Consider the following 23,928-nt stretch of genomic DNA (forward strand, 5'->3'; position numbering starts at 1 on the left):
GAACCAACAATCCCCTTTTGGGCATTTACCCAAATGATCACAAACAAGACCATACTAAAGCTACCAGCACAACTATGTTTATCACAGCATTATTCACCATAACTAAGATATGGAACCAACCCAGATGCCCCTCAGTAGATGAATGGATCAAGAAAATATGATACACACACACACACACACACACACACACACACACACACACACACACACACACACACACACACACGACTTCTATGCCTCCATCAGAAAGAATGATACCACCCATTTGTTAGGAAATGAGAAGACTTGGAAAAAATTATGTTAAGTGAAGCAAGCCAGGCCCAAAGAAACATAGGTCCCATGGTTTCCCTTACCTGCAATAACTAGTATGCGGATACTAGTTACACTGAGCAGTTTATTGGAGATAAGAGTCTCAAAGACTTTCCTGCCTCAGCTGGTTTTGAAACGCAGTCCTCAGATTTCAGCCTCCTCAGTAGCTAGGATTACAGGTGTGAGCCACTGGTGCCCAGCTTTTAATATATAGTTTTATTGTAAAGTTCGTTTCAACCTAGTGTCTTGTACATCTCATTGTTACACTGGACCAACCTGTATCCTTGTTTCAGCATTTGTTATTTCCCTTCCCCTCCCCAAATTAGAAAAATGTCAGAAGGGTCAAAAACTATGTACATATGAGCATATAAGATGATTCTAAGTGAAATGAACTCTAAGATAGGGACGCAATTGGTTTTATCTTTGTTGCTGTTGTTTTTAATGTACTTATAATGTACTATGTAATTTTTTTGTCCTTTTTTTTTTTTAAACTTAACAAGATTTAAAACCAGTACTATGAAATTTGGTTTTCACAAAGGAAAGTAACAGTAATTTTAATACCTTGCTATAAGCTGGTTTTTGAGGTTAATTTATACACTTTATGGTGGTCAGATGGGGAGTTTCTTTTATTTCAGAATCAATCTCATTTTATTTCACCAAATAGTCCAGCATTATTTCCCCCTCTCAATATTGTTTCCCACTTTCTCATCTTTCAGCATGAGGTCAAGGCATATAAATGATCAACTTTGTTTTTTGTCCTTTTTTGTGTGATTTTTGTTGTTGTTGTTTTTGTATGTTCTTCCCCCATGGTATATCCCGTTTTCACTGTATTTGAATCCAGTGTCCTGCATCTTGTATATACATTTTTCTAATTTGGGGAGGGGAAGGGCAATAACAAATGCTGAAACATGGACACAGGTTGGTCCAGTGTAACAATGAGATGTACAAGACACTAGGTTGAAAACGGACTTTTACAATAAAAATATATATTAAAAGCTGGGTGCCGGTGGCTCATGCCTGTAATCCTAGCTACTGAGGAGGCTGAGATCTGAGGATTGCGTTTCAAAGCCAGCCAAGGCAGGAAAGTCTGTGAGACTCTTATCTCCAATAAACCTCTCAGAAAACCGGAAGTGGCTCTGTGGCTCAAGAGATAGAGCACTAGCCTTGAGCTGAAGAGCTGAGGGACAGCGCCCAGGCCCAGAGTTCAAGCCCCATGACCGACAAAACATAAAAAATAAAAAATTACTAGATAGCGAGAGTTTCAATGTGACTTTAAAAAAATTACCAGATAATGAGAGAATGCCTACTCTTTGTTTCCCTGCTATTGGTTTTGAAATCTTCAGCTGGAGCCTTCCGCCTTATTGTACCCTAGCCAATCAGACAAAGTCTGACAGTGTCCTGAATGAAATAATTCATGATGCTCAGCATACTGCTTGGCACAAAGCAAAACCTTAATCAGATGCCAAGAGCCTTGCGCCTTCCATTCAGGTGATGGTTCAGGATGGAGGACGTGAGCAGTGTGGCTGCCATGTTGGGGAGAGGTGGAAAAGAAGGGAAGTGCTTTCTCTGATGTCAGTTGTGTGTGTCAGAGGTGAATAGGTCAGAGGCTGTACCAAATCAGGTGATGTCTAGCTGACTCCCAATGTCCTAGAACAAACTCCTGCTTTTCAGTCTCCGCCCTTCTGGCAACTTACATCAGTTTTGAGATCACTGTTGAATCCATGGTACATGTGTATGAACTCATAGACTAACACAAATAGGATTGCCGTGGAGTAATTAAATAATTTACTACTATGTACAAATATGAGGTCAAGCTGAAATTTCTAGAGCTTAATATTTCGATTGCCCTTCCAAATCCCAGTTCCCTGTGCAAGCGGCTGCTATGTAGCTTCTTCAGAGGTTTATGTAAGCACATTACAGGAATTTCTATTTGTCCAATTACTGGTACAACAAACAAAGTTGAGCTTTCTCATAACTTCTCATACTGCTTCAGGGTATTTACACCAGTTCATGCTGCAATTTATATTTAAGCTCATTCATTCATTTATGCAGCAAATCAGTATTTATAAAGAGGTCCAAGCACATCTTAATTTTTTGAAGCAGTTAAGAAATAAATTCTCATTTGAATCTTAATTCTGCCACTATGTATTAACCAGAATTACAGTGTATGAGAAAGGTTAAGTTCTAGTATTTGTCTATACTTAGAAAGAGAAATTTTACATAATTACAATTATTCTTTTTTTATTGTGAAAATACTCTACAGAGGGGTTACAATTACACGGGCAAGATAATGAGTACATTTCTTATCAAGCATTGTAGCCTCCTCCTTTGTTTCCCCTTCCCATCCATCCCTTCCCATCCTCTCCCCACTCCCCCCAATCCTCCCCCGCACCCCCTCTCCCCCCCCCCCCCCCCCCCCCCCCCGCACCAAAGTTGTAAAGTTCGTTTTGGACATAAGGACTTGTACTTCTTATTGTTGCAATTATTCTTGAGCCAGGCATGGCAACACATGTTCAATCCCAGCTCTTCGGGAGGCAAAACCACAGTGTGATCCTCCTACCTAGGATCTAGCCCAAGGAAAGATCCAGCTGGGTGTTGGTGGCTCTCTCTTGTAATCCTAGCTATTCAGGAGGTTGAGATCTGAGGATTATGGTTTGAAGCCAGCCTGGGCAGAAAAGTCTGTGGGATTCATACCTCTAATCACAGAAAAAGCCAGAAATGGAGCTTTGGCTCAAGTGGTACAGTGCTAACCTTGAGCAAAAAGAAGCTCAGGGAAAGCACCCAGGCCCAGAATTCAAGTCCCAGGAGCAGAAAAAAACATTAGTGAGACCTTATTTCAAAGAAAAGCTGAGCGGCAATTCATGGCTGTGGTACTCAGGAGGTGGTGGTAGAAGAATTGTGGTTTTGTACTTGGCTAGCAAAACCATAAGACAGTATCTGAAAAACAAATGGAAAGGAGGAGGACTACAAGAGAGCTGGCTCAAGGGTAGAATACTCACCTAGCAAGCCTGAGGTTGTGAGGTCAGTCCCTAATACCACATACATTAAACAAAATTATCCTGGAAAAATTTCCTAATTCACCCAGATAAGCAAAACCACCTAGCTTTGGAACAAATCACTTTCCCCAGTTGGAAATATGAGAATACTAGTCCAAGAAAATGGGGGTCTCTGTTACTTGATTAATTCAGTACCTTTAAACTCAATACCAAACTGTCCCTGTTTCTTATTGGTGGGGTGGATTGGCCGTTTCATGGACAAGGTGTAACATTGTTTCTGTGTACAGTGGCTGTTCTTGACACTGACGGTTTGGAAACTCTAGCAAGATGAAACCTTCCTTAAAAGAGTTCCTCAGAGCTTCCGGATGACTGCCAGGCTCTATCTGTCCAGGTTCAGGGCGTGAGTTAAGCTGTGGTGATGATGTGTTGAGAGAAGCAGGCACCAGTGGAGAACAGGGAAGAAGCAGAAACCAGTGGAGAGCAGGAAAGGCTCATCATACCCTGCTTGGGGAAGGTCATTCTGCAAATTTGTGGAGAGGCTTCTGGGGAAGCACTGAGTTGGGTCTGAAGAATGGTTGGAAATGGGGCTTAGTGGTAGAATGCTTGCCTTGCATGCATGAAGCCCTGGATTTGATTCCTCAGCACCACATAAACAGAACCAAGCCAGAAGTGGTGCTGTGGCTTAAGTGGTAGAATGCTACCCCTGAGTACAGAGAGGCTCAGGGACAGTGCCCAGGCCCTGAGTTGAAGCCCTAGGACTGGCAAAGAGGTTTTATCTTTGTTGCTGTTGTTTTTGATGCACTTATAATGCACTATATGATTTTTTTTGTTTCTTTTGTATGTTTTTCCCCCATGGTACAACCCCTGTTGTCACTGTATTGGATTCTGGTGCCCTGCATCTTGTATATATACATTTTTCTAGTTTGGGGAGGGGCAGGGAAATAACAAAATGTGGAAATAAGGATACAGGTTGACCCATTGTAACAATGAGATGTACAATGAGAGGTTACACTATGTCGAAAACAAACTTCTTAGGGTGGGGAAGGGAGGAGTCTGGCAGGTCGAAAGGGAAGGGAAAACAACAAAGGAGGGGTTAAGAATGCTAGATAGGAAATGGACTCATTACCTTACTCATGTAACTGTAACCCCACCGTACAGTATCTTTACAATAAAAAAATAAAAAAACAAACCCGCCAAAACAAATAAAAAAGTTAACTTGGGTGACATGCTAATTAGGGGGAGCAGCGCTTGGCCAAAGGCATGCTGGAGGTTCAGGCAATGGCATGGTGTAGGGAAAGTGGGAGCTAGCTGTGGAAAGCTTGTGACAAGCCATTCCTCCCGTGGAGAACACTTCAGGCTTCAGCTTCTGTGTACTGAAGAACCTTGGAATGATCTTTAAAAGGAGGCTGACACCAAATTGTGTTCTAAGTGGACGGACAGGGCGAGAGTGAGTGTGGGGCTGGGGAGACCAGTTGGAAGTTGCTGGTGAGATGGGGACCAGCTCTCTGACTTCACTTCTATCCTGAGCATCTTGGTGGTGGCCTCGTTGGAGGGCTTTGCAGTTGGGGCTGCTTGCTTCCCCCGTTGCTTCTCCCTGTGCTGCTGGCTGAGGTGTCGTTGGCTGGAGAAGTGCTGGTGAGAGGTGGAAGGACAGAGCTCCGTAGGACATGCCAGTCCTCCAGGGCCCTGGCTCTCCCCAGGAAAGGCCCCAGCCACTTCATCTTGGCCTAACCCCTCGCTTAGGACTGTTCTTAGGACAGGAGTCTCTGAAGAGACATGACTGAAAGTGAGAAGAGTTTGACTGAGTGTTTTTCCTCCTCCTGTCAATGATATGAAAAATTTGGAGCAAACTTGAAGGACTTGATTTCCATCTGAGGACTGAGATCTGCTCCATTCTGTAGTGCGGCGCTGGGTCAGAGGCATGGCAGGTGTCTGTGGATGAGACCATGGTGTTGGCTGGTGGGGGGTTGTCTGGCAATCACCTCAGCAGCCCCACTTTGGCCCCTAATGCCTTCCAATACAGTCTTCCTTCCGCCATGCCTTCCCTGGTCCCAGAGTGGCCAGCACTTCCCTCCTGTCTATTCTTCCCTCCAGTCTCAGCAGGCCTGAGCACAGAGGTCAGGAGACCTTACTCCCTGTGGAAGAGATGGGAGGGAGGACTTGAACCTGTGGGCAGGAGGGCAGCTAATCTCTGATTTTCCCCATTGAACTCTCACAGGACATATTTAAGACTTTCAGGTCTTCAGGACTAATTCATACCCTGCTAAACTCTCTGGACCCTACACATTTAGAATTAGATTCAATTAAAGTTAATTGGGTGTATTTACTCCGGGAACTTATTTAGCACTCTTAAGCCCACTTGTGCAGTGTTTCAGGTCCATTTTAGAAGACTCTGAAGTGGGAGAGCAATTGACCTTCTTAGGTTACCAACGAGAACATTGGGATTTATACTCAGTTCTGCCAGATTCTGCTTACGTGATGACAGACAAGCTTCTGTGGCTGACCACCATGCAAAGAATGTTTCTAGGGGAAATTTTAAAAAAAAGAGAGAATTTACAAAGGAGCTTTTGGTAATGGAAAGTTTCTAGGTAATTGCAGATTCAAATGCCTATGTGAGAAATAATACAGGGTTACTTGTGAGGGAAATAAAATCCCACTTACCCAGTTTTCTTCAATGTAAAGGAACACTTTAAAAACTCTATATCAGAGCAAATATTGTCACAATATTCAACATGCAGAGGTGAAAATGCCAGCAGTTAGCTGGAGGGGCTGGCTGGGTTGTGATAGATAGGGGAGAGCAATGAAAAGAGTGACATTGATCAAGATGCATTGCACTCACACTGACAGGTTGAAATGAAGCCCTCCTTACAACGACTTAGAGATAATAAAAAGCGTACTATATCATAACCACTGTGTTATCAATCATACAACTCATGGAATTGTGCACATTTCCTTAGTTTTACTTGTATTCCCTCTTACCTCTGTGTTATAGTTTTAATACCTGTATACATTTACATACCCACTACCACAGGTAAGGTACCCAGCAAAGACATCACCACAGGGGTCCCACCAATCACCCCATCCCTAATCTTTGGCAATGACCAGTTTGTCCTTAATTTCTAGACTCTGTTATATTATATAAATGGAACTTATATAATATGTACACTTTGGAGTTCACTTTTTATCTTAGCACAGTCCTCCTGCAGGTTCATTCATCTTCTTGTGCCAGTGGTTGATTTGTTTTTATTCTTGAGCAGTGTTCCATAGTGTAGATGTACCATAGTTGCTATAACCATTCACCTGTTGAAAGACATCTAGACTATTTCTGCTTTTTGCCTTTGACAAATAAAGCTGCTAGAATATTCCTGAACTATGTGTGAACATAGTTTTCATGTCTCTGGGATAAATGCCCAAGGGTGCAAATGAACTTTTAATGCAGTTCATAAATCTAGAATTATGCCTGGCACGATCCTGCTTTTGGTTGTATTTTCACCTTTTATCTAGCCCGATGTCTGATTTCATGTGGGGCCATTTTCCCCCTGGCTCCGTGCCTGTGTCAATGTCCAGGCTGATTAGGGAGCTCTTGAACTCTGGGAAGAGGATTTGCTTTGCTTTGTTGCTGGCTGATCTCTGGGAGTCACCTCTGCCATTAGTCATGCTTGTCAGTTTTGCTGCACTGATGTCTCTTTTTCCCAACACATATGTCTAGAGCTAGCAACGTGCCCAGTTTAGCCAATCCCAGGGTTCTTCTCCCTCACTTTCTGAGGGATGAAAGGCCCTCATGGGGCTCCTGTGAACTTTGTGTCCTGACACTGTGGCTTCCTGTAGTGAACACACGTTGCCAAAAGATGGCAGTATACTTTGCGGCCATGGAGTGCTTTCCTCTGTGTCTTGGATAAGGAGGTGCTCAGTTCTTCATCTGCTTGCTAGCAATGTAGAACAGCAGATTTAAAGAGCAGCAGCACCGATACAGTGCAGTGTGATTAAAAAGAATGCATGATGTTTGTAAAGAGCTGATAATGAAAATGATCCCACACTTCTTAGAAGTACTTTGAAGAGGGTAGAAATCAGGACTGTGGGTATGATTTTAATGCTAGTACTGATATACCTTGTATAGCATGTGTGTGTGTGTGTGTGTGTGTGTGTGTGTGATACTTGTGAAATGCAGATTTTTGCCTGTCATCTGATCCAAGACCACCCAAGATGTAGGAGCAATTTAATTTTGAGCCCCAAGATTTGAAATGAAAACCTTTTAGTCCTTAAGTAAAGCTCACCCCTTTAGACACTATAAATACAGTTTTCATGACAGCAGTGATTCATAATACAGCAGTCTTCACTTTGTAGTATTTGTCCACTGTCTGCATTTGTCTGTGTATGTGCATACACGTGTGTGTGTGTGTGTGTGTGTGTGTGTGTGTGTGTGAAGAGCTGTTGGACATTTGCTGTGTGCTTAAAGCTTTTGGAAAATGTGAGAGATTGTGGGGTTCATTGGGTGTTTAAACAGACCAAGCTGGTGTGAGGATGAAGAGGGATGAGTTTAAATACCAGGTTAACTAATCAGCTTTAAGCCTCATACATGAAATGAACCGGTGATGTCATGCTCCGGTATGGACTTGTTGAAAACTGGAGTGCTGTTGCTCCCCAAGGAGGCATCCCTGGTCTCTTCTGGAAGCAGACAGCAAGCCTCCTTACCCTCATTAGTTTGTTTCATGTGCAGATTTAGTAGCTCAGTGCTGGGCAGGATGTGGACGAGAAGGGGCTGGTTCTGGACAGCTCCATTATGAGTCCTCTAACCACCAGATGGCTTGTGAGTTGGAAGGTCGGAATTCTGCCCTGCAGTTGTCACGGTCCTAGAGCACAATCTAGCCCCAGTCCTGGGGTAACAAGGAAACAGGTGGCTCCACCGCAGGCACGGCTTTTTTTTTTTTTTTTTGCTAGTGCATCCCTTGGCAGAAGCCTTGGGTTAGGAGAGAACTGTGCTGTATAAAGTTCTAACCCTGAAACCAGATGCTGTTGCCATAGAGACAAGTGAAATGCTGCCGTGGGAGGCTCGCAGGGGAGGGTGGGAGGAGGAGGTAGCAGGGCAAGTGAGGCGAATCTAAAGGCTAGCACACCCGGAGACCTTCAACCTTTACCAGCACTGTGACGAGCAGACTTGCGTTCTTGAAACTTGTGTGCTGGCCGCCTGCCACTTGCTGACTGGCCGGGTAGCAGCTGCTTGCACTGTGTGGACTAGCTGGTGAGCACGTTGGCAGTTGGCGCAGGCTCTGGGTGGGGGGGGGAGAACTTGGAGAGGTGGAATGTCCATGGGTGCCCAAGGTCCAGTGGCCGGCAGTTTTGCACAAATGTGTCTCATACTGGACTTAAGTCTTCCTTACAAGCTCTCTCTGTGATTAGGATGGGCTGGTGGTAAAAGCTGGTCCACTTGGCAGCTGACTTGACATGTGTTACAATTAAATCAGAATAAGTGAATAAGAGAAATCCCATTGTGGCTGTGGAGTTTGGTGAAATGGGCATAACTTCTACCATCCCAGGCCCTATGGCAGGAAGGCAGGATTGGCCCCGAGTGGATTTTGTAGACTGGTGTGACCCTGATCCCCATGATGCTGGTAAGGAGCTTCCAAATCTCTTCTGAACTTTGCCTCACACTGGTGCTGGGGATGTGAGCAACCCTGGCCTGTTCAGAGCATGCCTTCTGCCTTCTTTGCGTCCAGCAAATGCAGGACATGCATGGGAAAAGAACAATTTAAGGATAATTTTGGTGGCCTGCTTGAGAAGCTCATGAGTTAATTTCTTCCTACTACTAATTTGGGAGGAGGGGCAACTGGTTGGGTCAGAGTTCATTATAGGAGATATCTCTGTTTTACTAAAAATAGCAGTAACTGCTGAGATGATTGGGGGTGAAAGGTCAGGGACTCAGATAATTGACATTTGAAAAGGTGGATGCCCATGGCTCAAGCCTATAATCCTGAACCACTTAGGAGGCTGAGATCTGAGGATTGTGGTTAGAAGCTATCTCAGGCAGAAAAGTCTGTGAGACTCTTATTTTCTACTAACAGCAAAAAACTCAGAAGTAGAGGTGTGGCTCAAGTGGTAGAATAGCAGCTTAAAGCTAAGGGACAGCATCTAGGCCCAATACTGTTGAAGTCCCAATACTGACCCAGAGAGAGAGAAAGAGAGAGAGAGAGAGAGAGAGAGAGAGACAGACAGACAGACAGACAGACAGACAGACAGACAGGGAACGCCCAGATGCACCTGGCCAGCCTTGTTTTCAAGGAAGAATTAGGTCTGGGGAGCAGATTTTACATTTTGTCTGACTCACTCACCCCTTCGCCTTCCCTGTAAAGAAGAGGTTGTCTTCAGATCCTGTGTGTGGTTGTTCATCAGAAAGACCTAAGTTTCTGATGACTTGCTAAGGATTGTCTTGGTAGGAAAGTGAAATGGCATGGGGGAGCTGAGAGACATGCACCAGTCATGGCTGTCTTTCTCTGGTTGGATGGAGCATGGTTCACAGTGTTCTGTGGGGCTGGGCGACATTTCCCAGCCCAGAGGTGGCGTGGGGGTTGTGACTTTCTCACTTTCCTCTCCAGCTGTTACTGATTTCCCTTCTTTTCCTTCCCCTTTGGTTGTTGCACACAATTTTGAGAAGGGCTTAGACCTCAAGGCTGAACAAACAGGTAAAGAGACAACAAAAGACTTTTAAAGCTCCATTAATGGGAAGGTGCAAAAAGCGGTGTTGTACGTGCTTGGGGTCTAAAGGAGGATGGAAGCAAAAAGGGTTAGTGCTGAGGGGAGATGTGAGCTGAATTCCTCTATTTTCCACAGGGGAGAGATAACCATCAATGCCTAGGCTGTCTGTGCTACAGAGTGTGCTTCTGGGGTCTTTAAGAGAATTTCCCCATTAGCTATGGTCTTTGCATCCTTGTCATCCTAACACTGTACTTGTGGCGCTGTACTTGTGTACTTGCGGCGCTCTTCGGGTTACCTGCCTGCCATTGCTAAGGAAAAGGATGGAAAAAGGCAGAAGTGACTTCCTAGAGCTCTTGTCTACATGCTTCGTCCTGTGCCTTTGGTGCCTTGAATGGCATCTAGTAGCACTCACTAAATACCTGCCCTCTTACAGCAGGAGGAGGGCAGGAGCAGGAAAGGAGACTGTTGAATGTCTTCCCTGTTGCCCTCCCGATGCTGCCTTGGTGCTTCAAATTCTTGACTCTCAGTGGCCAATGCCCTCCATAGTGTCAGCTCCCAGCGCTTCACTGTTTCTTTCTCCTCTCTTTCGGTGGCCTGCTGGCTCTTCCTCTTGCCTGGTTTCTGTCATACCTCTGTGACTGGTTCTGCTCTACTTGTAAGTGTTGCTGTGCCTGGCACTTCGTCTTAGGTCAACTCCTCCATGTTCCCATTTTCTTCCTGATGATCTCATCTGGTAATTTCAGCACAAGCTTTATTCATTGATTTCTCCAAACTTTACCTCCCACGCTGAGCCCCCACCTCAGGTATCTAGTTATGTACCTGACAATTCCTTCTTTCCTTCCTTCCTTCCTTGCTTGCTTTTATAAAATACACCTCTACTTTAAAGTGTCCAGATTGAATTCTTGATTGCTTCCCAACCACACACATTTCACAAGTTCCCACTTGGTTCTTGCATCCTCTAAGTATCCATTTTTCACATAACAGCCAGAACAAACTTTTAAAAAGAGAAAACAGCAACAGGGCTTGGTAGTTCATACCTGTACTCCCAGCTACTCAAGAGGAAAAGGCAAGAGATTTGAAAGTTCCATGTCAACCTGGGCAAGTTAGCAAAACTCTTATTTCAAAATGCAAAATCCAAAGGCACACAATGGTGGCTCATACTTGCAATTCTAGCTGCTCAGAAAGTTGAGATCCAGAGGACTGTGGTTTGAAGCCAGCTCAGACAGAAAAGTCTGTGAGATGCTCCAGTGAACTAGTGCAAAGCCAAGCTGGAGGTGTGGCTCAAGTGGTACAGTGCCAGCTGAGCAAGCAAGCCAAGTAAACAAGCAAGCCAGCCAAACGAGCACAAGGCCTTCAATTCAGATCCTGCACCCCTGAAACCAAAGTACAAAGTAGCTGAGGTATGGCATGTCTAGCATCCAACTCATGGGTCCAATCCCCAGAAAACAACAACAAAAAAGCTAAAACAGCTAGCTCATGCATGGCACTTTCTGTTTTAAGACTCGTTAATGGCTCCCATAACACCCAAAATTCCCACTCCTTATCATGCCACGAGTTGCCTCAGTTCTTCATCATTGACCTTCTGTCTCTTGTCCAGCCACACTGACCTTGTTTCTGTTTCTGGAACATACTAAACTGGGTCTCACGCCAGGGCTTTTGCACTTGTTATTTTCTTTACTTAAAATATTCTTGTTATTGTTATTATTTTTTTCTCAAATCAGTGTCTCTTTTGCAGAAGCCTCTTTGGTACCCTGCTATACCAAGTGGCTCCCTGCCCATTAAACTCTGCAAAGCCCTTGATGCAATCTGAGATTACCTGATGCAACAGTTTTTAAGGAACTTTTTCCAGTTTATTAAAAAGTGTCTCCTACATCAGTGAGTGTCAGGGACACAGTAGGCAGGGAATAAATATTTGCTGAGTTGTGAGTGTGGGGTATGATTTAATCTTCTTGGGAACCTGAGGCTCAGAGAGACTCTTAAATGACTTGACTTCTTAAGTCGTTAAGTGATTTTCTTTTCCATGATAATCCTGAAAGCGGATCCACATCCTGTTTTATTTATTTAGTTTGACTATAGAGAGGTGCTGATATATATATGTGTGTCAGGATGAATACAAGAGCTGTATCCCTGAAAAAAGGTATCTTGCAAGCAAGCACCCACAGGTGATGACTTTCTTCATAGCACTGACCATCAGAGGTTGGCCAGAGCATCAAAGCAAAGCAGGAAGGAAGGAAGAACATTTGTATTTACTAATGATGTACTGTGTGCTAGGTGCTGTGGTAAGTGTTCTTAGGTAACTTTTACCAAACTTACTTCACAAAGCAATCAACACAAGTTAATGGTATTGGATTGAACTAATGCCAGATAGATACAATGATCTTGATTTTATATTTTATACATGGAAAATCAGGCTCACAAAGTTAAGTATTTGGTTCCAGGTGGTTTTGCTACTAAGTGGTAGAATTTTATATATATATATTTATATTTATATATCTATATGACTACTTGACCTCAGAGTTCTGACTTTTTATCCTTGAATAGTTGCTTTGTGAGATAAACTACTGAAATAGTAAGAAGGAAGATTAGGAATTCGGTGCACATCTACATAGATGATAACAAATATGGGAAGCACACAAGAATCAGTTAAACAGACAATATGGAAAACAGACTCAAACCAATCTAGTGCCTAAGCATATAATTGTATGACTAGAATACAGAGTGAACATTTGGTTCTCTGGCAGGGCTCCTATATGGTATGACATAGAGCAGCTGTCCCCAGAAAAAGTTCCTTTCTTTCTAGACCGCTACTACAGAAGCAGCATTTGAGCAATTCAGAATTTCTTTCTGCTTTCACTATAAATAGAGCTCATGGAATTCTGTATGTCGAAGTTAATGCAATGAAAAGGAGCCACAGAGTATGGAAATAAACCTTAACTCATTCTATCAACTAGAAATATGTTTTGGCATCGCGACGCTGTAAAAAACGCTGTCATTCCTTGGATAGATTCTGAGGTCTTATTTAGCATATGAAATTGCAGAGTAGATCCTATTATGTAAGGAGACAGGAGGACAGCATAAAATGGTTACAAAATGAAGATCTTTGTGCCCTTCAGGGAAGAGTTAACAAGGCAGATAGGCAGAGAGAGAGAGAGAGAGAGAGAGAGAGAGAGAGAGAGAGAGAGAGAGATGGGATAAAAATGTGGCCCATGAATGAATGGGTGCCATGTATATGTGTCTATTGCTGAAGCCAGGTTGCTAGATAATCCTCAGATGTCAGATTTCTGTGAGGCCAACATGTGACTCCAAGCTTGCCACTCAAAGAGAATACTGGGCTGTGCTGGTATTAAGAGGCTGGCTGAAAGCTAGGCTCCCACTGTGCGTTAGCCTAACTCCCTGTCGCTCTCTGCGTGTGGGTGGTGTGCGTGTGAGGGTATACATTTTGTGCAGTGGGTGTTTAAAGAGCTAAGCACTGAGACTGGATTTCCACAAACGATCATCACGAGCACTCCAGACACACCAAACTTCCTCTCTTGGTATTTTTTTTCCTTCTCATTTTTTTTCTCCTTCTTCTTCTTCTTCTTTTTTTTCCTTGCAAACCCCACGGAGGATTGCCTCCCAGCACCCAGCCTACAGGATTGGGATTACTTCTTTCTTTTACCTGTCCATGTGGGTGCCCTCTCAAGGTTAGAAGTGAAGCTATGTGGGGTCGGCATATTCTCCAGCACCAGACGAGAGGAGCTGCCTGAAAGAAGAGTATTGTGGCCACCAGAGGAAGAGCGACTCTGCCCTGTTAAAATGAACAACAGCTTGCAGGTTAACCTGCCCCAAAGCTGGGCTGCATCGAGTGGCTCACTCCAGGAGAAGTCTGAGCATTCTTTTTTTCTTTTTTATTACTATAGGATGGAGGATGAAGCTGTCCTGGACAGAGGGGCTTCCTTCCTTAAGCATGTGTGTGATGAAGAAGAAGTAGAAGGTGAGCTGGCTGGGGTTTGGGGATGGGGTGACATCGTGTATATATGCCTCTGTGGGTATATATAGCGTTTGCCCATTTCAGAGATCACATTTCTAAAGTTAAAAACCAAACCTTGTCTGTGGAGTTTCTTTATTCTCTACATTTTTGCTTCAACACAGAAAGTAATTTCAAAAAACTTTATTGGACCCTCAGAACTAAGGACAGCCTGATCTCAACCTGGTTTTTCTAAACTGGGTTATTTTTTTTAAAGGAGATGCTTATGTTAACTCTGCCTGTCCACCAGTAACTAATAGTTTACTAGATCAGATTTATCACGTTCCAATGACTAATTCCAGAAAGCTGCTAGATTTACATAAATATATTGGCAGCACCCTCTAATATTCTGTTTTCTGTAGTTGGCACAGGAGAGAAACATGCTGCAGAAGGAGAATGACACCATTGTAGAGAAAATGGGTATAAGCTATGATTGTGAAGCGTAGTAACGTGGAGAGGTCTTAGCTAGGAAATGAGAGACAAGCAGGCTTAACTAAGAAATCCCCAGGACCCCTGTCACTAATGTTCCCCAGAGAACACTGAAGTCAGAGAAGAGTTCTGTCTTGCCTGGTGGTGTGGATGCTCTCAGTATGGACCTCATGGTCTTCTCGCTTGACTCATCAGTAATGTGGGAACAGTGTTACTGATTTGATAGTAAGATGGCAGGGCATCACAGATACAATATATTGCTATTGACAGTGAGATTTTCTAAAATAATCAGGGTTCTAGGTAGTACTCAAATAAAACTTGCAGGTGGACCATGCGATCACTTCCATTAAAACCACCTGAGAGACATTGTGTAGGTGTTTTGGAGATAGAAGTCTGACTAGTTTCATTTTGATAAGCATTTCCTGTCTCCCCAAGTATTGGAGGTGAGAGCTGGGAAAGAGAGGTGGGTCTTATGTGTTTTGGAGTCCTTCTTCAAGCAGATAGAACCTCAGGTCCAGGACAAGTGATGTTCCAGTTCTACCTAGAACAGCCTCAGCACTGTGGGTGGTCATGCTGTTTCTCATGTTTCTTTTAGTGAGTTTCTTCTGCCTGTGTTCTGTGGAGAATTGCAGCCCTCCCCTCATTTCTGCATTTCTGCTCTTGAGACTGAATAATAAGAATGTGATGCCCAAGTTTCTTAGAAAAATGGAAACTGCAGTATTTTCTTTCATATTGTTTGATGGGTTCCTTGCATTTTTACAGCATGACTGTGGGGAAGCTGGAGAAGGAAAAATAGTGAAACTTTTTTTTTCTCATGAGTTTTGTAATCTGTGATGGTAAATCTTCATTGTAGTAATGCTGTTAGTGTCCTTTACTGCCAAATCATTAAAGTGATAACATTTGGATATAAGAAGTAATGTCCCTTTGGGTGCATACCCCTAGTTGTAGGATAATTAAGGTGGGAAAAATACACTTGTGTGTTTTTTCCCTTGAGAACAAGGTCCTAGCTGAGTTCACAGGAGATGTAAATCTCAAGCTTGTAAGGTCTATAGGATTGACAGTACACTACTACAGTAGAATAGTATCCATTTCTTAAAGCTTTTGAGTAGGAATTGTGCTTCCTGAATTATTTCCCTTGATTTTCAAGCACAAAATGAGGCTTATCAATTGCAATGTAAATCACAATATAAATGAATATTGCACATAAGTCTGTAGATAGGGAGAGAAACAAAAAGATGACCAAAATTAGTAGAAATGCCTATAAATTTAAGGAATGTGTTGTGTAAATTTGGTGCATAGGTTTTTGTTCAATTCCCCATTCTTATATGACTCCTGTGGAAGTGGAAGTCTTGAAACTAAGTTAGGAACTGTTTGTATCTGGATAAGTATCCCCCACTTCACCTCCCCTTTACACTCCTATGCTCTTCCGATAGGGGTTGGAGGACTGAAATTTTAGCATAAACTGCAGTATAAAGAAGTTGAAATGGATACAAATTTGATGGCACATCCATTGTTCCAGTTATGGAGAGGAAAGGAAGAGATGATTCGGTTTTCAAAGTGTTTATTAAAGATGGACATTGCAAGTGGAAATATTTTTCTCAACCATATGAGTCCATCTCAGGCTTTTCCACTCACATGGTAGCCATACCTCCAGTCCTTAGGTTTTTAATCCCATAGAATGGTGTAAATGAAGGAAAGCAAAATGTTATTGCTGTTCTGAAGAGCTGAATTTCTAGTACATTTATGGGAGAAATAAATGGTGTCCTTGAAGGATTAGGAGCTCAGAGGCCAAGGAGCTGGAATGCCTTATGATATAATAGCAGTTATGCTTCCTTTTATCCAAGAAGCTATTTCTCTTGCTTTGAGGATGAACATGATTAAAGTATATTGCAGCACACTGGGCGAAAGTATACTTAAAAACTTCGATTTTTTTTCAAAGAGTAATTTTCAGAAGTAATATAAGGAGTGGTCATTAGGGTGACTGAGGTCCAGTAGCTCTGGCCACTTGGCTCATTCCCATGGCCAGAAGAATCAGAGGCCTTCTCTTCGTTCTTCCAATCCTGTGTAGTTCTGAAGCAAGGAGAGAAGACTTCAAACATGCTCTCAGTTCACCTTGTTCAACTTTCCTCTCAGTGGGTGGCATGACACTTAATCCACCTCCTAGAAACTCAATAGAAAACCATCAGCTGTGAAACTCACTAAGAATAGAGTGAGTCAGAAGAGGAGTCATCTTTTGTTTGAATAATGAATTTATCTCAGTTGTATATATTTAAAGATCTAAACCTTGTTTTCACATAGTTTTCCTTCAGGTACTAATGGCTTAGCGATACACTCTCAGAAAAAGGAAACCAAGTGCCAGGTTTTACTCTTTAAAATAAATCAAAGCTTTTTGTTCTGGTCTTGGATTGGTTATCTTATGCTACTGTAAGATATTTGCAAGGTTAGCATTTTGTGCCAGGAGTGGTTACTGGATACCAGCTGACTGAAAACTGTTCGTGTTTCAGATAGTAATATTCATTTCTGTATCAAAAGGCTTTTGCTACCAGAGTTAGTCTGTAGACACCAAACTGATGTTGCCAGAATGACCCAGAAATGTTGACCATGAAGAGCAGCTGCTCATGTTTTATTTCCTATATAGAGGAGGTTGTCAAATTGTGTAGGGTGAGCCCAGACCCACATAGGAAGCAAGAGTCTCAGGTAGCTTTTTCCTGGAGGAAATGCTACGAATGTTTCATTCTTTAAGAAAAAAAAAAACCTGCTATGATCTTGGATCTGTATGATATAAACAGATTACTTAATAGTCTCCTATTTCGCAATAGGGGAAAAGGCAAACTCCACCTTATCCTTTGAGATAAGGCCTTGGCTCTGCTAGCATAGGTAACTCCCCAGCAGCTGGGGCAACTCTTAAATTCACGAGGAGGGGGCCTCTTCTTAGCACCAGGTCCAGCCTGCACCTCAGCAAACAGCCTACAGCGAGATGATGTGGGTTGCGTCCTTTCTCTATGCCCAAAACCTCTTGGTCATTTTAAAGCTGTTTTGACACTTGGCAGTGGTTTCCATCTTCCTTCAGAGTTGAGGCTGGTAGTCTTACTTGTCAAATGGAAGAATATTTACTGTTGGTCATTAAGAGAGTATTGTTGCAAACTTTTACTGGTGTGTGTGTGTGTGTGTGTGTGTGTGTGTGTGTGTGTGTGTGTGTGTGTGTGTGTGTGTGTGTGTGTGTGTGTGTGTGTTGGTCCTGGGTCTAGTGTGTGTGTGTGTGTGTGTGTGTGTGTTGGTCCTGGGGCTTGAACTCAAGGTCTAGGTGCTTTCCCTGAACTTCTTTTTCTCAAGGCTAGTATTTTATCACTTGAGCCACAGTTTGACTCTCTCTCTCTCTCTCTCTCTCTCTCAGCAGTTTTTGGAGATATAAGTCTCATGGACTTTCCTGCCAGGGCTAGCTAGCTTACAACTGTGATCCTCAATTCTCAGCCTCTTGGATAGCTAGGATTATAGTCATAAGCACTGATGTCTGAGAAGACTTTTTAAGGCAATCAAAATAGAAAAGTAGAACAGAGTTTGGAACAGAATAGATACTAAGTAATTGTTAAAAAGAAAGCATAAATATGTATTATAAACTAAATAAAGCATAAGATTACTTCTGTAATCCTCTGTATCTGTTAAATTTTTAATTTAACATTTGATTTTCTTGCTACTCTTAGTCAAATGAGGTATAATCTCTAATTCATCCTTGGTATTACTTCCTTTTTGATTTTACAAAGATCAGTTTATGCTTTGGGGGGGGGGAGGCTGGGAAGGGATGGGAAGGGGAAACAAAGGAGGAGGCTACAATGCTTGATAAGAAATGTACTCATTATCTTGCCCACGTAATTGTAACCCATTTGTACAGTATTTTCACAATAAAAAATAAATAAAAATTAAAAAAAAGAAAAAGAGGCCCCTTTGAAGACAGAGGCTAAAATGATGAAATGACAGCTTTTGTCTTTCGGAGGACCTCAACATTTTACAGACCTGATATCTTAGTGGTTTTAATCTATTTTTTTCTGCTAGAGACTATTATGATCATCTACTCATGTGAACGGGAGGAGGCAGTATTCTAAGAAAAAGTGGGACTTAGTAGATATATGTTAATAAGTACAGTGATCAAAAAATGCACTTTTACCAGGCCCTGATGGCTCACAATTATAATCCTAGCTACCCAGAAGGCTGAGATCTGAGGATCAGGATTCAAAACCAGCCCAGGAAGGATAGTTCGTGAGAGTCTTATTTCCAAATAACTACCAAAAGCCAGAAGTGGAGCTGTGTCTTAAGTGGTAGAACACAGAAGGCACTGATTTCAAGTCCCAGGACCTGCACATCTAAGAAAAATGTGCGTTGCCAAGAAGGAGTGAATGAAAACCTAGTAGAAGGGCAGGGAGGAGCCGAGTTAGGGCTGGGCTGTTGTGGGCAGTGATAAGTGTAGGATTGCAGTTGGGTTTTGTTGACCTCTTCTCTCTGTTCATTCTGATTGCTCAGAAACAGAGTGTAGGGAGGAAACCTGGAGCAAATACTGGTAAGGAAAAGCCTTCTTAAAAGAAACAATTCATCCATCTATACTTTAGGAAACTTTAAAGAACCACCACAAGCTATTTAAAAGTTACAACAATGAATAGCAACTTGATTTTCTCAAGACAGGCTGAACCTCTATAGATCTTTCCCAACTCCTTGTTTGTTTGTTTGCTTATTTTTCTTTTTTTTGCCTCAGCCTCAGCAGAATGCCTGCAGGGGGTCCTAAAATCTTCAGCTTAGGTCTGTAGCCCCCTGACATCTCCTGCTGTAGTCAGTAAAGTTAAATATTTACATATAGATTTCTTCTCTTTTAAGGAAATCTGATGGTAGTTTGTTTTCTTTTGTCTTTTTCTTTGTTGGCAATACTGGGGTTTGAATTCGCAAGGCAGACCTTCTTCCACATAACCATAAGCCATGCCCTTAGCACTTTTCTTCTGTTTTTGCATTAGTTCTTTTCCTGGTAGTTACTTGTGTTTTTTTTGCCTGGGGTCTAATATTGGGCCTCAACCATTATACCTCTTGTGTAGCTGGTAATATAGGTGTGCACCACCATATCTGGCCCTCCATGAACTTTTGAAACTAGCATCAGACATCATCCTTTCCTAGTTTTCCAATTTATGGAATTCCCTGGTAACATAATATGAGTGGAAGCCCCCCTTGAAGCCTTTTTTTTTGGTCTTAAGTGTTGACATTCTTTTATGGCAATAAAGCCATAACAAATTTAACTTTGAACTTTGTGTTTTGCAACCATTTAGGAATTCTGAAATAGTAAACTCAGAGTAATTTTGCCCGTGGATTGAGCTTTTTATAGAAGCTCTCCCCCCCAATCTGGTCATATTAGTGAGACATATTGTTTTATATTTACACTGGGAGTATCTCCAAATTGTTTTATTCATGTGTTGTTAAAGCAAAGTGGCTCAGTATCATTTTGAGAACAAAAGTTCAAGGCTTACTCAATTGTATAATCATTGTAGAAGAAGTCACTTAGGACTTGGAGCTTATGTTTCCCCCTCCCCCCCAGTAAAATGGAAACAGTAGAACATACCTTTCAACTATAGAACTCCTGATAATTCCTCCTCCAAATGTCCTGGCTGTACTTTATACCACTCTGCATTGTTCTTCTGTCTGACAGATACAGTCTCATCAATAATTTCCAATGATTATGATCATTCTAAAATTTCTAGTTGGCTAATATTTATTTTTTCTACTGGTTTACTTAATTTCTTCTAACATCCAACTTGGGCCTTCCTAGCCATGCTTCCTTACTGCTTCCCATATAAGCCAGAAAGGTCAAGTCAAATTTCCCAAGGACTAGTTATTGTCTGTTTCTCTTTGTGATCATTCTGTTTGTCTTTAGCTTTGGATATAAATCTAAATTTTCATAGTTAGAACATACTGTCCTTAATTTGTTAAATTGCCTCCTTTTCCAAAAAGAAGCAGAGTGAACTATAATTACATACAGGGTAAAATAATATTGTCTAATAAAGGCTGCAACATTGTTTCTCCTGAGAACAGACTGAAGTGTTTAGCATTGTCCCACCAATGAGGAGATAAGATTCAGATATGTGTATAAATATACAAACATGTACACTCAACCCCCTGCAAGGTAGAATAATTCAGCTCCCTACTAGCTTATTATGTAATTGAGGTGCCAATTAAATGAGATTATGCAACAGTATAGAAATAATACTATGTAGCCTTGCCTGAGCTAAATATTTCCCCCAATGATTCTGAGTCTTTTTCTTTGTGGAGTTCAGAATCCTTGGGGAATCGAAAATTGGACCTACTGCAGGTGAGCAGAGTTAGAACAGAATAAAGATCAGTCAAGGCTCTATTGTTTCTGTGGTGAGTTTACTGGTGAGATTTTGTTAGATTTCTGCCCTATTTTAGTTGACGGTTTTGGCTGATAGCATTTAGGGTTCATGGAAGATTCTGAACACTGTATTCCCAAAGCTGTTGATGGACAGGTGGGATGAAAGGTGATGAAGGTAGTTGAATCAGCAGTATGGGTGACTGAAGTAATTCCTGTCTCTGAATAGCTGGAGAAGCTTTTAATTCTGGTTAATTGCTTTTACCTTTCCATACAGCTAGAATTAGAAGGCAGCTATCTGTAGGGCAATATCCAGCGTGTTCCCCTTTCTTCTTACAGGGTTGATTCTGACAGAACATTCTACTTAAACCCCAGGAGATAAAACTTTTTTGAATATTTTGAAGGTCGAATGCTCAATAAAGTTTATCAGGTGAAAACTTCTGGAAATAGGGTTTTTATAAGATCGTTGTAAGGATTTTATAAGATTGGCCAATATATCAGTTTTAAAGCACCAAAATTATATGTTTATAGATTGTTTAAGTCAATCACCTAAGTCCTCTGTTGGTTATTCAATTTTCAAGAAGAAATTCTATCTGTACTGCAAAATAAAAAAATGTCTTTGATGTAGAATGCAAGCTCTTAATTGAATCCAAAGGATACATGTATTTGGGAAATTAGATCAGTATCTGATTGTTCAGGTTTTCACTTGCTTTTATTCAGTCTGCTGTAGCTTAGGAAACATGGCAAGGTACCAGGAGTCTCAGGTCCCATTTCTATTCCTGGCTCTGTCACTGTCTTGCTGGGTGACATGAGGAGACTCATCCTCCTGTGGTCATGGTTACTTTGTGCAAAGTGCAGCTAAGAGCTTGTTTCCTATGCTTCCACTGGAGATGCTCTATGGATTCTTGGGTAATCCTTGAAAAACACCTGGATATTTGTAGAAAATAATTGATCAATTATTCTGAGTCTCAAAGGTTGTGTGTTTTTTTTTTGTAAAAAGATAGCATTTACATATTCATTTCCTAGTTTTGCTACAAACATAAGTATAGTTATTTGAAACCTCCAGAATGTACACTATAAATTCAAGATATTACCTCCTTTGGATATAATCCTTGCTTATAATCTATCTTTATGCTCACGAACTTCTCACTAGTGGTTGCTGTGACTGCCTAACACTTTCAGACTAAAGCTGAAATGTTAATATTTAGTAATCAACACACAAGTTGATTAGCACCTATAATAACTCTTCTTACTCACTTTAATATAACCAAAGAATAATGCTTCTTTTCTTCCTTAAGCTTTTCAAAGCAGCAAGAAGAATAGCAGGTGTAAGTTCTAACATGTAACTTCTGCCAGCTCTCAGGTATCAGTGAGTGTGAAAACATATTCCAACTAAAGTCACAATTTGTTATTCCAAAAAAGCCAGCCACTATTTAAGAGCAAAAAATTATATATGTTGGTATATTGATTTGGAGATTATATCATGCACATGGGTGAGTTCACATGGGAGACTATGGAATAGATCTCCCACAGAGTAACATTGAGTTGAGAGACAAAAGATGAACAGGAGTTAGCTAGATGCATAACACAGGAAGCATTCCCTCTCAGGCCTTTCTGGAGACACATCACAGAGAACGAGTTAGGCCCATTTGACAAAAAGGTTAATGGGGTCGAGTTTGTTAATGGGGTCGAGTTCGGTGGACATTGAGATACTGTCCTGAGGAAGGTAGGATCTCAGTAACTTGTGGTCTTTTGTGCCAAAGGTTTAGAATTTTGCTGAGCATGAACTGGATGTTAAGGATGTTAAGCAGAGAAATGACATGACATGATTTGCATTTGAGAAAGATTTCTTTGGTGGCTGAATAGAGAACAATCCAGGAAGGTAATGATAAAAGTGAGAGAACTTGCCAAGACTCAACTGAGAGATGAAGTTTGGCTGGACAAGAATGTAAGAGTTAGAAACTGATGAGTTGTATCCTAGGATTTATAGATAGAGAAGTTGGGATGGTTGGACAGATAGACAAAATGGTATGTTTTTTTTTTTGTCAGTAGTGGAGCTTGAACTTGGGGCCTGAGTGCTGTCTTTTGCTCAAGGCTAATGCTCTAATCACTTTGAGCCACAATGCCATTTCTGATTTTCTGGTGGTTAATTGGAGATAAGAGTCTCACAGATTTCCTGCCTGGGCTGGCTTTGAACTGTACACCTCAGATCTCAGCCCTCTGAGTAAGCTAGGATTACAGGCCTGAGCTACCAGTGCCCAGAAAAATTGTAAGGAAACAACACTGGAGGGAGTGGTGGAGGATGATAGAAGTTTAACCTGTTAAGTGTATTCAGTTTGAGGCACCTAAGATATCCAAGTAGGCATTGTCATGCAAGTTGGAGCCAAGAAGAATGGACAGGGTTGGAGACAGAAATCTGGAAGCTCTAGATCCATAGCTAGCATAAGAAAGAGGACTGAACTGGGCTCTCAGAGTTCCAGTATTTAGACATGGAAGAACAGACATAGTAGATGGAAAACTGAAAAGATGGGTCCTCTGAGGCCAAGGGAAGATACCTTCTATAGGGAGGCTAGGATTACCAGCTCTGAAAGCAACCAGAACTCTGGTAGTGTGAGAATTGAATCAGTGGGCACTGGATCAGGCAGAAAGGAGGTAAGACTGGTGGTCTTCCTTTGCAATGTGAGTGTCATGTCAGACGGGAGTATGGTTGGAGTCAGTTAGAGTACTCAAGAGAAAGTGATCATCGTGAGAAGTTGGGAAGAGACTGAGATCATAGTGGCTTTTCCTTGTATATGTTCTGTTACTTGACCAGTTAAAATATTCGGAACTTCGCCGCAGTTTCTGGAACTAGGAAGAATCTTAAGAAGAATGTAGTTCTATGTCTTGCCTTAGAGAGAGATCGATGAGTCGTGGGAAAGTTAAAAGGATTTGCTTCAGGAGCTAACTAGGAAGAGGTCTTGGGGGAGGGAGTTAGGCGCTGTCTCAAAGAGTATGCTGGGCGTCTGTTTCCTCTAGAGGGAGAAAGGAATTTAGAAGGGGGATGAAGGAGAACTAGAGGAAGTACTGGAAGAATAGGAAGCGGGAAGAACTGGAAGGAGAAGTCTCAAAGGTGTGGGAAGAGCTTTTGGAAAGGTGAGAGA

The 23,928-nt window shown here is 41.9% G+C and overlaps 1 protein-coding gene across 2 annotated transcripts in view; it reads left to right on the top strand.

Annotated features, from left to right (window-relative positions):
• The first annotated feature begins 13,894 nt into the window (after positions 1 to 13,894).
• Positions 13,895 to 23,928, top strand: part of Slc4a4 (solute carrier family 4 member 4) — a 315,411-nt gene continuing 305,377 nt past the window's right edge. For both annotated transcript variants that reach the window (XM_042678216.1, XM_042678217.1), the window contains exon 1: positions 13,895 to 13,968. In XM_042678216.1, the coding sequence (XP_042534150.1) occupies positions 13,896 to 13,968 (73 nt within the window). In that variant the 5' untranslated portion in view covers position 13,895. The remainder of the gene's footprint in view (positions 13,969 to 23,928) is intronic.

This window comes from Dipodomys spectabilis, unplaced genomic scaffold (genome assembly GCF_019054845.1).
Source record: "Dipodomys spectabilis isolate Male_0828 unplaced genomic scaffold, ASM1905484v1 ptg000043l, whole genome shotgun sequence".
NCBI classification, from domain to species: Eukaryota; Metazoa; Chordata; class Mammalia; order Rodentia; family Heteromyidae; genus Dipodomys; species Dipodomys spectabilis.